The sequence below is a fragment of the Falco rusticolus genome, chromosome 7 (genome assembly GCF_015220075.1).
Source record: "Falco rusticolus isolate bFalRus1 chromosome 7, bFalRus1.pri, whole genome shotgun sequence".
NCBI lineage: Eukaryota > Metazoa > Chordata > Aves > Falconiformes > Falconidae > Falco > Falco rusticolus.
The window spans coordinates 32,832,554-32,847,630 of record NC_051193.1 but is presented as its reverse complement, the minus strand read 5'-3'; the positions used below and the strand labels follow the sequence as shown (position 1 = coordinate 32,847,630).

Sequence of the window (15,077 nt, the reverse complement as noted above, 5' to 3'; positions counted from 1 at the left end):
TTTCATCCCAGGATTAGAGTGTACATCAAATACTAACTATAGCTTACAGGCTAGTATGGTAGATTTATTTTTAAATTGAATTATCATTTAACATTGTCAGTTAGTTACAAGTCTTAAAGTCTTAAAAAAAATCTTAAAAAAAAAAAAAAGTCTTAAAAAAAAATTTGACATTTACCTGTCAAAAGTGGGGAAATGCTTTGTTCATTTTTAGTTCCAAAATTACCTAAGTTGTTGGAGCGGAGGGGTTAAATCTATTTGGACAACTTTCTTCTGCTTGCACAAAAAGGGCTTTATTTTATAAAAATAAATAGGAAAGCTATTTAAGAAACTAGTTTATGAGCTAACCCCAAAAAAATTCTGCAACGTTAAATTTTTATATGTGAATAATAGTTATTAATTTTTTCTTTTTCCTTTTTTGTCCTGGATTGCTTTTATCTTTTATTTTTGGCAATGGGATATATTTTAACCACAATACCAAAAAACGTTCCAAGTGAAACATATGTTTGGCCTATGACCACACAGACAGTGTTCTTAAAAATGTGCAAGGCAAACACAATGTGGAAGCATAAAATCAACCTCTGGAGTGGCAGGGATATTTAAGACATTAAAAGAAAGCAAAATTATTGTTATAAAAGAAGCTTCAGATTCATGAAAAACGTGCATAAAATGGTATACAGGAAAATAGCTTACTGTTGTCTTTTCCCCACACTCCTTTTATTATGAAAACTTAATTCTGTTAAATACTTATCCTCTTCAGTTTTATGTGAAATACCCCCCTTTTTTTTTTCTTCTGTTTTTTTTTTTTTTCTTCCCTGGTAGATATTGCAAAAAGGCCTCAGGACCCCGTCCCAGGCATTTCCTTTTCCTAGGATTTGTTTCGCCTTTTCTGCTGGAAAATACTTATTTAAGAGATACTTAGGAGTTGAAAGGTTAGCACTGGTAATGCAATAATCGCAAGGCTGCTGCAGCTGCCTGCTCCCAGGCAGAGCGTATGTTGCCAAAACGTACACACCAGCACGCGTATGCCAATACACATATACACGTGTATACATGAGTGGCTGCACAGATCAGCACTCAAACAACACTCAACATGCTGATCCTGTTCCCCTCTCCGGCCGTTCAGGGTGGAGGTTTGGGATACACATGTGCTTGTGTGTGTTCATATATACGTGTGTGTATACGTGTATGTACACAGACCTAAACAGAGGCAGTGTGGATCCCTCTAGTATCCAGGCATTAGCCAGTCGCTGGCCCTGGGTCCTTGCCCTCCCCAGCTCTGGCACCTGGATCTGCAGCGCCTTGAAACCCCTTTTTGCTCGGGAAATGGCATTTAATGAGGAGACAGGGCAGACTGCGCTGGCAAGGCCAGGCAAGTGTGCTGACCAGCCACCTGTTTACATGCAGCCAGCCACTTTTGTCCCCTTATCCCTCTATTTTCCCACACCTGTACCTCTCCAAAACACCTTGGTCTTTCCCTTTCCACACCTCTGGTTCCCTCCCATAAATGGCACGGAAGAGTGTTGTACCATCCCAAAACACTCTTCCGTGCATCCCACAAGTCATCATGCGATCACCTCGTCCAAATGCACCTGCCCAACTTTAAAAAAAGGTGCTATGGAGAGTTTTCCATGGGCTCATCCTGTTGGTTTTCACTCCTGGACATGGGAGCTGAGCCCTCACCTGTGATATCCCTGGGAGTAGCCATGTTGGAGTGCTCAGTTGTCCTATTAGAATCACAGAATTGTTTGGGTTGGAAGGGACCTTAAAGATCATCCAGTTCCAGCCCAACTGCCATGGGCAGGGACACCTTCCACTAGCCCAGGTCACTCAAAACCCCATCCAACCTGGTTATTCTCCCACCTGTTGTCATTCCTCTGTGCTTCGTTGTGTGGGTGGAGACAAACCTTTTCTCACATAATCTAACTAATTTGTTTTAACAGTTTTGAGGACTAATGCAACATGCCCCAACTTGTAAAACTCAAACCCTGCCATGGGAAGAGGTGATGTGCCTTGTTCTCTTATTGCAACCATGCTGTCTAGTGTTTAAAGGCCCAGAGCTCCATCTTCCAAAATAGTTGAATTGGGTGCCTTTATTTCACAATAAGAAAATCCACATGTATAAAGCACAAATAACTGTTACAGCTTTGACTTACACTTTTATTTTTGATCAATGGTCACACCTACAATCAGGTAGGTTTAGGCTTTCTGCACAGAAGAGGTTTTGTAAGGCCAGCCCTTGCATGGACCCTGCCTTATTCCAGAGTGAGAAATTAGCTTAGCTATCATGAGCCCAGAACAAACTCTCAGGTTTGTTGAGTCTACTCTCCAAGTCTTATGAGCAGCCACATCCTGCAGTTTCTTTAGCAAACTTACTAGGATTTAAGATAGAGGCAGTTTTTGCTTTTTCTGAACATGCCCTAATTGCAAGGTGGGCACTTGCTTCTCAGAATTTTTGCTTCCATTTTGAATACGACTGCAAAACATATAACCTGCAGGATCAAAGTAAATGTATTTTCCTTAACCCTGCTTCCCATAGATGCCCTTGGGGACAGTGATTTTTTTACAGGTGTAATTCTTCAGACAAAAGATCACAGGTGGCACCTGCAATGCAGCCCTGAACCTTGCTTGTGGAAATTTCTTTAGAAATCTTTCGAGAAGAAATCCATGGATAAGTTTTGGATGGCTTTAATAAAAGACTATGCATATACATGTTTGGTAATGGAACAAAATTAATCTATACCACCTATTAATTTTTTTTTTTTTTTTTAATTATCTGAATGTAATTTGGGAAATAGAATTTGGGCTTGATACTTAACGATAAAGTACAGTGATTAATATTCAAATCATACCTGAAAGACTTTCTAATTTATGTTGTATTTTGATTGGGAGTCATGATAGGTATTTTCAATGGTCTCAAGGGAGGCAAAATGCAGAACTGAGTGCAGATTACTCAGGATTGGTCTACAAGGTGATATGTATCAAAGTTCAACCTGTATAATTAAATACTGACTAATATATTATTTTTTCATTTCAGCAGCGATATCACCTCAAAATGAATATAATTTTATTTTGGACTTGTGCAGTATTCATGTAAAATTTTGTTACATGTAGTTTAGAAATGCAGGAGAACGGCAAAAGTTTGTCAGAAGTTACTGAGTATGTGTAAGATCTATTGTATGTACTTGATTTATTTAATCCAGATGTTTGTATTTTGCATACTTTCAGAAGTATTAAATAGGCAACATAAAAGAAAATTTATGGAGTAATGCAGTCAGCAGAAAATGCATAATGAAACACTGGTCAAAGACATCTTTACATTTGCTGTCAGAATGAATTATGGTTGTGCATATATATATCCCAACAGAATGAGCTGCTTATCAGCTTGCAGGGCATTCAGTGCCGTTCTGAGTTTAACTTTACGGTCTTATTTGTGTGCCTAGAATGGTTTAGAGATCTTTGTTTGTCACCCAAATATACATACTCTGGTTTTGCCACTTTTTAAGTTGCCAAATGTACAGCATTTCTTTGAAGAATTATTATTACTTAAAGATCCACAAAGATCCAACTCCCCAGTAGCTATTTGTTGTAATACCCATCATGGCCCTATCTGACTTCTCAGTTTTAAAGTATATTAAGGTAGGAAAGAAGTATTAATACTAATACTGGGTTGGGGAAGGAGACAGGAAAATGTTGCTATCTTTTTTTTTCTTCCGTTTTTTTTTCTGTTTTCAGTGATTTGTTGTTTTATTGATAGAAAATATATAGCGCTTTTGTTTTATGGGTTGAAATTAAATTTATGTAAGGGAAAAGTCTTCCTTTTTTCCTATTCCCCTTTCACTCTGTTGGGAGATTAATTTTAGTAAATACAGATTTACAATGAGCCCTTTTATGCAACATCACATACTTCTCACTTGTAATTTAGGGCTCAGCTCTTCATCTTTATCGGGCATGGTAGATTTTATTCTTAGAGAATCATATTACTATTAGAGACATTTGTTTTTAATATTGTGAGTGAAGGATGCAGGTTCTTAACCATCATGAGACATTTCTAAAGCGTTATATTACGATATGATTGGTTAGTGACTGCTTTTTGGGATTTAATGCCATGTATGTGCTCGGGTGGGAAAAGGAGGGTGGTGTGTTTGGGAACAGTCAAACATTATAACACATATGTGTTATGGAGTAACTTCTATAACTTTTTAGAAGTAGGACATTAAGGTTAAATTCAAAGTGTCTGTGAGGGTCTTGTGAATTGATTACCCAGAAATAAGTTTCAACTTTCAGGAGCTGAAGTTAATGAAAGTGCAAACATACGTGTAACGTATGTGTAAATTATTAATATCTAGTCTTCAGGCAGCTTTATTCGAGTTTTGACTAACTACATGCTCATTAACTTTTGGGAATGTATCTTTTCAGACAGGAGACTTTAAAGTAAAAGTTCAGTTTCTAAAAGAAACCCCAAAACCAAACAAAACCAAAAAAACCTAACAGGTAACTATAGAAAGTTTCCTAAACCTTTTTGTTTAAAGGAGGAGCATTTCTGGAGTATATATTAAAGAAACTTGACTTATGTCGTAAGTAAATTTTTCAAGTATTAGCATTACCATTGGCTCCCTGCCCTGTGCAGCACAGGCAGGAAATATGAGCCAAATCATGTTTACTTAGCAGTTCCTATAGCTTTATACCTCTCTATATTTATGATTTGTTAAGCTTAGAATTGTATCAATTAACTACAACATACTGAGAAGGCAGAGTGTGGTTTGTGTGCTGTGACACATCTACAGATGTTTCTTAAAGAAAAAAATCTGATAGTTACCTCAATGACATTGCCTTCCAGAAACACACCATAACTTAATTTACTACTTACTTATTAGGAGCAGGAAGAGGAGAAGGATGAAATTCCAGAATTTTTTGAGCCTCTTCTGGAGCTTAGTGGACAGTTTAAAGTTTCCTCGCCAAAATACAATGGTCCTTTGTTTCCTCCAGTGGCTCCTGCTCCTCAGCAGTCTTCTGATGTTTTGGATGAACTCATTCAAAGGAGAGAAACTATAGAAAACAGATTGATAAATTGGTGAGTTGCACCATAATGAAGCGGTGAGAGAATATATACGGAAGGAGGAATGACTCCATAAGAATACCTTCCCTTCTTTTTCCTTTGAGCTGCCTTACATTTTATGTCAAGAATGCTCTTTTGTATACTTTTAAATGTCTTGGTGTTTGCTGATAGTTAAATGGGGTTTATTCCGCTAGGGTGGAACAAGAAATAATGGCAAAAGTTATCAGTGGGATGTACCCAGGTGAGAAAGAAACAGTGCCCAGTGCTAGCACCTCAGAGAGTGAAGGCAGTGAGGCTGTAACTTCTGACATTGGTAAGTAGGAATTATAGTTCTCAGCAGATGGATTAGCTCAATTTTTGGGTAATTTTAACAAGCTGTGTAGGTAGCTGTTGCCTGAGCCTAAGAGTGGAAAATGCTGAACCAATGAAACTATAAAATGCAAAAATCGCATACTTAAATCTATGTTGAGGCAGAGTGTTATGTGGCCATGAAATAAATTATCTAAAGGGAGAAAACACATAAAACACACCACTGTACAAATCAACTTCTGTTATTTGCCATCTAAATCAGCTTTGGCATTTTGCTAAGCCTGTAGTGTTTGTTTGCCTTTATTTTGTTAATAGATACGTAAAAAATTACCTCTCTTATAAATGTGTGATAAAGGGAGACAAATGCATTTCTCCTGTGATGTCACCATCCTTCATTGCTGCCTTATTTTATGATCCTGAACTGCTTCTCTACTATTGTTTTTTTATCTATAAAATAATTAAAAAAACACTTTTTGCAAAGGAATGTTTAAAAGTTTCTGGAGAGTAAAATGAGTGGCTGCAATACAGTGCATGCATTTGAAGAAGTGAGACCTGGATGTGTGCTTTGTTTCTTCATTTTCAGTTGAAGTTGCAGGTGGTAGAGGATTTCAACTCTTTATCAATGCTGGCGTGCCTGTGGACTCAGAAATGATAAGTCATTTTGTAAATGAAGCTCTCAGTGAAATAATTGCGGCCGTGCTGGGTAACAAGCAGACTCAGAAGGCAGCTCCTGCTACAGACGTTCTTCCAAGTACAATGATTATGATGGTAAGAACTCCTTTTATTTCAGCTTTCCTACTGAAGTTCTAAGGGATAATATCTTTGTAGCATGGTGGTTCAACTATGTGCAAAACAAAAGATGATGGAAAAAACCCCGATGAACCGAATGTGCATAATTTGCATTTTTTGATTATTCCTTATTATACCCCAGCAAGCAACAAGTTTAAAACCTATTTGACTTAAAAAAAAATAAAAAGAAGAAAAAATAATTCCTTTGTACTGCATGCAACATGCTATATTTATTTATTTACTTTAAGACTGAGCATGGAACTGATTTCTAAAGGGAAAGACTTGTTACGTAATTCCATGTTGTGAAAAGATAGGGGTTTTTTCAACCAAAAATAGCTATGCTACTTTCTTGTGAAGAAATAAAATTAGTTTCTTCAGATAATACTGCTGTCAGCTTCTATTTCTTCTTATTTTGGTCTTATGAGCTTGCAACCAGTCTTTAATATCTCTAAAAATTAGTATTAATTCTAAGTTTTTAGTTCAGTAGTCTTCAGTAAATGCATAAATGATTAGTAGAGCTTCCTGTAATGCATGATAATTTTCTCTGTTCCCTTTGATAATCAAATGACAGCTGCTCTTGTTTCAATAACGACATGGCTGTGCTACAATCTGGTGTTGTATAATGTCTTTGGGATGAATGTGGAGATTGCTGCACTTTTAGAAATCTAACTATTCAAAGCTTTGTTGAAAGTGAGATCAGTTATTCTATTCTGCTACAGCGCATATAGACAGAAATAGCACTTAGTGTGCCTTCTGGAAGTGAGCAACAGATTATTGGTTAGAAGTAGTCATTTCACTTTGGTAGGCTTAAATGCAGCATCCTGCATCTAAAGAGCTCTTCCCCACTCCAGTACAGATTAAAGAGGGTATGATGTCAAAGAGGAGTCTTTGTACCTTGTTCTTCTGATAATTAGAAACCTCTTCTAATAAGCATTATACATTTACTAACGGCCCTCTTAAGCCTTGTTTTTTCAGCTTAAACTGAAATGTCTTTAGGCTGAAATAATTGTTTTCTCCTTACTATATATATTGATTTGCAAACTTCAGGAGATTAGTTTTGACCTTTTTGGCCTTTGTTTGATTAGGCTAAATAAAGCAATCATCTGTATGTGTACTTTTTTTTTAATTCTTGCTGATGGGCAGCACTTTTATGTTTTCCAGTTTAGACTGATCTTGACCATGGGTAACACTAATATGCTAACAGACATTTATTTTTAGTAATATAGTATGCAAGATGGGGTTTCTGCAGTGCCTTGCGCTACAGTAGCGATACTCTCCTGCCTTTATTGGAATTTCAGGTAGCTAATTATGGTTTTTTTAGTGTCTTTCCACATTTGTGGATAATTGTTATCCTGCGGATAACTTGTACATTCATAAGGTTTTTTTCTTCTCCTTTTTTCATTTCTGCCTCAGCTTATAGCAGAAGTTTTTCATATGTAGTTTATGTGTTCTTGATCTGCCCCTTCTTGCTGTGAGGTTTCCTGTCTAGAGGTTCAGCTGCCCGGTTACCAGGTTTTTTGGTGTTCACCATGTCACACAGGTGTGTGTGAACTTCCCAATGTGTTAGTATGTTCCACTTCCCATAAGAGGTTTTTATAAAATCATCAGTCTGAGGATTTATTCTTTAGAAAGTAGCCTGGAAGCCTCCCTTTAGTCCCATTATCTTGTTTTCTTTAAGAAGTGTCAGCAAACAGGGCTGGAGAAAACTTGGAAAGGTCTGTCATATTCCTCCGTAGCAGGCTAAAAGACAGCTATCGTACTTGCTTATCAGATTTATATCCATAGCTGTCATTTTGTAGGGAACACCACAACTATGTGTTTATTTTAGTGCTTTACTGTCTTGGCTATTGCTTCATTTGTAATCTTCTCTTTAGCCGATTCTCTTACCATAAAATTATCATACTAGCTCAATTTTATCTATGCCATGAAGTATTTTATTGCTTAGTATTGTAATAAATGCTTTATTAAAATTCATGTAATCATATAATTCATATTAGACTGGCCATTAGGAAGCACTTCTTTACTGAGAGGGTGGTCAAACACTGAACAGGCTTCCTAGAGAGGTGGTTGATGCCCCAAGCCTGTCGGTGGTTGAGGCATTTGGACAATGCCCTTAACATGCTTCAACTCTTGGTCAGCCCTGAACTGGTCAAGCAGTTGGACTACATGATCATTGTAGGCCCCTTCCAACTGAAATAGTCTATTCTATACATAATTATTTATGCATAGTTTACTGGGTTTTAGTTTATTTTGTCCAAGCATAACATTTAGCGTCTGCAACTTTACGTTTAGATGGAGGAGTTAGCCTGTGAAGCACCAATCTAAGCTGTTCCTATTCTGTGACAACCTGCCCTTCTCTCTCTTCCTCAGCTGTCTCTGGGGATACTTGGAAGACAGGAATTTTGCATTGAGGTAATAACTATGGTTACAATTTTTTTCCCCCTCAGGAGTCTGTTGTCCCTACTCCGTTGCCAACACCCCAGGCCACACCACCACAAACACACCTTCAGAAAAAAGAATTGCCTCCAGTCAAACTCCAGAGTCTTCTCTATCTCTTACAGGAATGAGTGAGGATATTCATGAACATGAAAAAATTAAAGAAACAGGTAGTGAAAATAATAATTGAAGTTTAGAAATAGCAAATATGCTTTAATCTGCTAGCTTTAATTTTCTTCTTCAAAGACACTTTATCTCTCAGGGTAAATATTCTTGAGGCTATAATTCAAGTGGGAGCTCATGTATTACAAAAATTATGGGCTAATTCATATAAAAAGCAAACATCTTTTATTTGGTAACAGTTCTATTTCAAACTTTTTTTATACTCTCTGTGATTTCCACCCTCCCAGCCCCTCCACACTTTTTCACATCAGAAAAATAGGTCTTCTGCTCCTTCCTGTGTTTCAAATGTAATTAAGTCAAATTTATGCTCTCCAAGTAAAGCACTCAGTTTTTAAAATGCAGAACGATCTCTTTTATTAAAGGAAGTAAGCAAGTGAGGTTTTATTCTAGCTCCTTCAAAAGCCAACACTGTATTAAAAGAAACTAGGCTTTATCTAGTCTTGTCCCTGTAACTATCAAAAGGTATCACAAAAAGATACAAGTGCCTTAGTAGAACTGACTAGCTCTCTGTCCAAGATTTACTGCCTGCTTTCCTTTCTGATCTGAAATTTGACTTCACATATGCAGGAGTTGAGGATTCCAGCTGCCACTAGTCAGATTGGCACCCCTGTGGTTACCCCTGTCAATACAACCTCCTAGAACAATCACACCAAGCCCTTCTGCCTCAGAATGGTCTCCGGAGCCGCAAAAATGGAAAGTCCAAAGCCTCCAAACCCATGGGATGATGCAGAACTTCCTCTGGAAGAAGAGAAACCCAGCCCTTTAATTGAAGAACCATTCCTGTCCCAAGGCTGTGTGAGTTGAACAGGCTGCACAGTTTCTCATATTTTAATTTTTTATTATTTGAATTTATTTAAAATTAAATTTTAAAATTAAATATTAAATTAAATTTTAAAACATTCTTTCTACATATACCCTCTTCAGGTAGAAAGAAATGCTTAACGTATATGTCAGGAGACACTGAGGTAATCCGGATTCCTTTTTTGAATTGCTCAACTTAATATTTTGGGGGAAAAATGTGAAATCGGGAGCTTTCTCAGGATTTTTTTAGTCCTTATTACTCGTCCTGCTGAATGTTATACTCGGTAAACTTGTGTTTTTACACCTGCCAGTAATAAATGTAGGATGATGAAATATTGTATATTAGAATTTTATTTTTCTATTACCTCAGTGAGAATTACACATGGTAATTTTTTGTTACAACAGAAATGGATTAATAATGTTATTTAACCATGTTGATTCTCAGGCTATTCTGTACAACACTGTGCTTTCATTTGAAAAAAATACTTGTAAATTAATTTCTTTTCAATATGGATTTAAGTCTTTATACTGTGCAAGGCATTTTGGTGTATTCATAATGCATATCCTTATTTTATAGTGAGATGTCAGTGGCTAATGATGAGGAACCAGAAGACTTGATTTTACCTTCTCAGCAGTCATCAGTGAGGCCCTTTGAATTGCTTCCCTGCAAGCCACAGGCTCCATCACCTGTGCCTACTATTAGTTCGGGGCAGTCCACACAGGGAAAGCAGCCTTACTCTCACAGAAACAGAAACTGCAGACAGACATATCTCAGAGGAGAGGTACTCTTCAGCTGTGGACAGATACTGGCTGCAGGAGTAACTAACTAGGCACATTTGTGGAAATCAGAATTTGGATTAATTCTTTATCAACTTCTCTTCCAGTCTACTGAATTTACGTTTGATTACATTTTCTGATAAAACTGCAAGCATTAATGTGGTCCTTAACATGGTTTTGGATTAAAGAGACCTCATTGGCTCTTGTCTCTGTACAAAATGCTTCTGCTTATTAATGAAAAAAGATTAAATCAGCTCTTCTGTCATAAGACCAACTTGGAAAATAATTGGGACTGTCTTGCAGAAGTACCATGTGGTTCTAAGTACTAAGTTTTCATTGAAAGCAAAGCGTAAGAGTGATTTTTCTTGGAAGCTGAAAATATGTCTTTATAATACATTGTCCTGGCAGTAGGAATTTCCAACTTACTAAAGCACTGTGTTGCAATTATTAAAGAATGGCCTTGGCTTTCTTCATGTAACTTGCATGGGTTTTAGTATTTGTAACTTAAAATATTTCCATTTAGCAGAAAGAAGACTATCTCTTCGAAACCTCACTGAGAGCTTAACCAGTACTTTACAAATGCCAATGAAATGGTAAGGAAATGGAGTTAGTGTCGTGTTCTGCCTTGAGCATCTTGATAAATTGGATGTGCTTTAAGCATTTTCACTTACAAACTTTTTAAATTTATGCTTTTAAACTGTACATTACAAAGAATGTTAGAATTTCAGAGCTCCAAAGAAAAAACCCACATTATACAAGCTAATAATATTTTAAAAAAACTGTTAATATATTAAATAAAAAGATATTAATTAAAAAACTCAAATTATTTATATTCTGTAGGTGAGAGCTAATACACATTTTCATTTCTTCATTGCTTTTAATTTTAAGACATCTTAAACAGAACATTGTTGTTCTCTGAGCTGTTTCAGCTTTAAGCCATCTTTTAATTGGTTGGTTGCTTAAATTATTAAAGTAGGGTAGCTGAGGCTGGAGTTAGTTGAAGCTGCTTAAAACTTCAGTATAGTTTCTTATCTGACATCTGCTTTACTCCTTTGTCCTGGAAGCTCCTCAAGTCAAGGTATACTCTGTTCCCTTTCTCTTTTAACACTCCCTCAAATGCCTGGACATTCCCTCTCTGACTTTGTATAATGCCTCTTGGTAGGACATAGCTGTATAAATGATAGTATCAGGTAGACTAATACTACGCTTAAAACAAACTGTTTACTTTATGAAAGAATAAAAAAAATGATAGTGAAATTGTAATAGTATTGGTTGGAAGGGAACTCCAGAAGGATTTCTAAAAACTTTGTGGACTGCCTCCACAATGCTCTGTGGCTTTTCTGTCATCCACATAGTTGAAGTCTGCCATGAGGATGAAGACCTGCAGTCATCAGATCCCTGTTAATGTTTCATAGAAAGCCTTCTCTTGCTTCCTTTGGTCAGGTGTTCTGGAGCAGGCCCTGTGCACATCCCTAGTGTTCCTTTCGCCTCTGATCCTGACTCAGACCATCAGTAGGCACGTGGAGGTCTGTGAATTCAAGGAATGATTTGACCTGGGACTGAAAATTGGCTGAGCTACTGGACTTAAAGGGTTGCCATCAGTGTCAGAAGTCCAGCTGGAGGCCAGTCACTAGTGGTGTATGCCAGGCGTCAATAGTAGCATCAGTGCTGTTTAACATGTTCAGTAGTGACTTAGATGGTGGAACACACTGTGTCATCAGCAAGTTTTTGGATGATACAAACTGTTTGATACACCAGGGGGGTTTGCCACCATTCAGAGGAACCTCACCAGGCTAGTGAAATGGGATCATAGGAATCTCATTAAGTTCAAGAAGGAGAAATGCCATGTCCTGCACCTGAGGAGGAGCAACATCATGCACCAGTACATGCTGGGGCCTGACCGACTGGAAAGCAGCTTTGCAGGAAAGAACTTGGGGATCTTGGTGGACAAGTTGAACATGGGCTGGCAGTGTGCCCTTGTGGCAAAGAAGGCCACTGTCATCCTTTGCTATACTGGGAAGAGCATTGCCAGCATGTCAAGGGAGGTGGTCCTTCCTCTTTACTCTGTACTGGTGAGACAGCATTGAGAGTATTGTGTCCAGTTATGGGCTTTCCAGTACAAGAAAGAAGCGTTTACTGGATTGAGTCCAGCAAAGGACTACAAAAATGATTAAAGGACTGGGTCATCTCTCATACTGAGAGAGCCTGGATTGTTTCATCTGGAGAAGAGAAAGCCCTGGGGGAATCTTAGAAAAGTGTATGAATACCTGGTGTATGGAAGTAAGTAAGGAAGTCTGAGCCAGACTCTTCTAAGTGAAAGACAGGAGGCAGTGGACACAGACTGAAATTCAGGAAATTCCTTTTAAACATAAGTAATGTTTTTACTATGGAGGTAGCCAAACACTGGAAGAGGTGCTGCCTTGAGCAGTCAGGTTGACTAGACAATCTCCAGAGGTCCCTTCCAACCTCAATAATGCAAAGTTTGAATGTCCTGGAGCAGGAGCCCACTTTTCTTCTCACTGCCTATGCTTCCTAAACATTTCTACCCATACATGGCCATGCTTGACCTGTGCATACTTTCCCATCTAATATCCATAATTTGATTCATGTCATTGTTGTGAGACTCTGCCCTGAACTTGCCGATCTTTCTGTCTGTTGTCCAGACTTTGCCATGGGAGTGTATAGGCATCTGAGGAGAATGCCTTCCCTTGTGATCAAGGTTGTAGAAGTTCCTTTTGTGGGCTTCTTTTTAGATGTCTCCTGTCTGCCACAGTTCCTCTCTTAAACTCTGGGCTTAAGACTCTGTTATCAGGTGAACCTAAATTAAAGTTTCTTCATCAGGTTAGAAAGCTTAATTGCCAAGATGGTCTTCCTTGTCTTTATCAGCTGAATCGTAACTCCTTCCACTGGTCCTCCATCCTCAAACAAGGCTCTGTGGATGAAGAAGCTAAATCCTTGCTTGTGAGAGCAGCTCTGCAGCCAGATTGTTGCTAGCAGTCAGTGTGAGGATTTAACTGTTTCCCTGAACTCTGGAGGCCTGAAGGACTGTGTTCTTCTTTAAGCGTTGCAGTCTTACGTATCAAATGAAGACTGTGAATGTCTGTAGATATAAGGAGAAAGCAGTGTCATCGGTTTGCTTATTTTTAAATGCCTAGATCATGACACAAGTTCTTGCTGTGGAAACTGTAAGAACTTACTATAAAAGAAAAAAGCTGAATTGTCAACTAAAGCAAGAATGATTCAAGTTCCTACAAAAATTGGGTTTGGATCATGTATCATGTGAAATTTGTTTCTTTGTTTTAGGATTATGATCCTCCCAGTGAAGGACAGTGGTGAGAACACTGGATAAAGGCTATCACAGGGACCCTGTTGAGACTCTTTTAGCCAAATTAAATCAAGCACCTGTTGCTGCACAAGAAGGAATGTACTGTTTGGAGGTAACTCACAGTGCTTTTTCTTCCAATACAGTAAGTTTAAAGTGATACTTTCCTACTGAGAGGTAGATGAAATATTTCAAGCTTATCCTTTCTGTTGGACAGAACAGGTTTACACTTCATTCCCTGCTGGAAGTGATCCCACTTCTGTTGGCTATGTTCTCTTGTAAAAATTCTTAAGAACACTGTGTTACAAACGTTAGGTGTACATAGTATCACATGTACCTAGTTTTCAAGGCATGTGTGTGGCCATTCCGTAGATTTGTCCTGTCATTTGATTACCAGGGAAGTTTTCTGTCACTTCAGCAATACAGGTGGTATGTTTAACAGTACAAGTTCAGTGCACTTAATAGCCATGTGAGTATTTTAGGGAAGTATGAAGAATAACTCAGCAAATGTTTACATGCACTTTTGCACATGCTGTCGGTACTGATCTTGGAACAAAACATCAAAATACTCATATCTAGTTGGCAGAAAAAACAGACTAACAGAAAAATCTGTATCACAAAGGACAAAAGTCATCTTGTACACATCTAAGTATTTTCTATGTGGAAAACAGCAGTTGGATTGGGCATCTGTTCTAACTGCCATAGCTGGAGGAACATTTAAAGGAAATGAACTCTGAATACTGCAATATGGTTCATGAACACCTTTATATACGACAGATTTGCTTTTTGTGATTTTTATTGCTGCAAATGCAGTTTCTTCTTTCTGTCTTGGTCAGTTTAGTCTAAATAATTACTAATTCACTCACCTCCTTAACTGTTCCTTTGTCTGTCTTTATTTGGCTTAATGAGCATTGGTGGATGGACTTAGTGAAAAGCTTTCTATAGTGTAGGCTCTGAGTCTGACTAATTGTAGTGACATTTTCTCATCAGCACTGCCAATTACAAATGCATCTCTAATTTGCTTTTTCCCTTTCCCATAGTCATGGACTGCTCAGTCCTGTCCATACAAGACACTAATAAACTCCCCCTAGATTCTGGCAAGGCATGTGCAAGCATACCTTTCATTTTTAAGAGAAAGTATTCTGCTACATGGTAGTACTCTTTCCTTAGAATGATACTGTGCACATGTATGTCTGTTCAACCTGTTTTCCTGCATAGAAGCTATATTTTTCATCTGCAACTCTGAAAGTCAGATTCAGAGAGCCATCATCCCTATTTAAGTGCCATCCAAACCTACTTAAAAATAGAACTTTTATCTGACATGCATTGACAGATGGTCAATAGCTTTTAGGTGCTTCCAGTGTTACAAGGTCAGGCAGTCAACAATGGCCACATCTGTAACAT

General features: G+C 37.8%; 1 protein-coding gene across 1 annotated transcript in view; it reads left to right on the top strand.

Annotated features, from left to right (window-relative positions):
* The window catches only part of LOC119150862 (TALPID3 protein-like), a 41,735-nt gene that overhangs the window by 26,340 nt on the left and 318 nt on the right, over window positions 1-15,077 (top strand). The window contains 15 exon segments of the mRNA XM_037393928.1: window positions 4,875-5,071; window positions 5,251-5,369; window positions 5,949-6,133; window positions 8,602-8,680; window positions 8,683-8,767; window positions 9,349-9,403; window positions 9,405-9,452; window positions 9,455-9,555; window positions 10,152-10,296; window positions 10,298-10,346; window positions 10,349-10,388; window positions 10,873-10,928; window positions 10,931-10,944; window positions 13,655-13,679; window positions 13,682-13,818. Coding sequence (XP_037249825.1) covers window positions 4,875-5,071; window positions 5,251-5,369; window positions 5,949-6,133; window positions 8,602-8,680; window positions 8,683-8,767; window positions 9,349-9,403; window positions 9,405-9,452; window positions 9,455-9,555; window positions 10,152-10,296; window positions 10,298-10,346; window positions 10,349-10,388; window positions 10,873-10,928; window positions 10,931-10,944; window positions 13,655-13,679; window positions 13,682-13,818 — 1,335 coding nt within the window.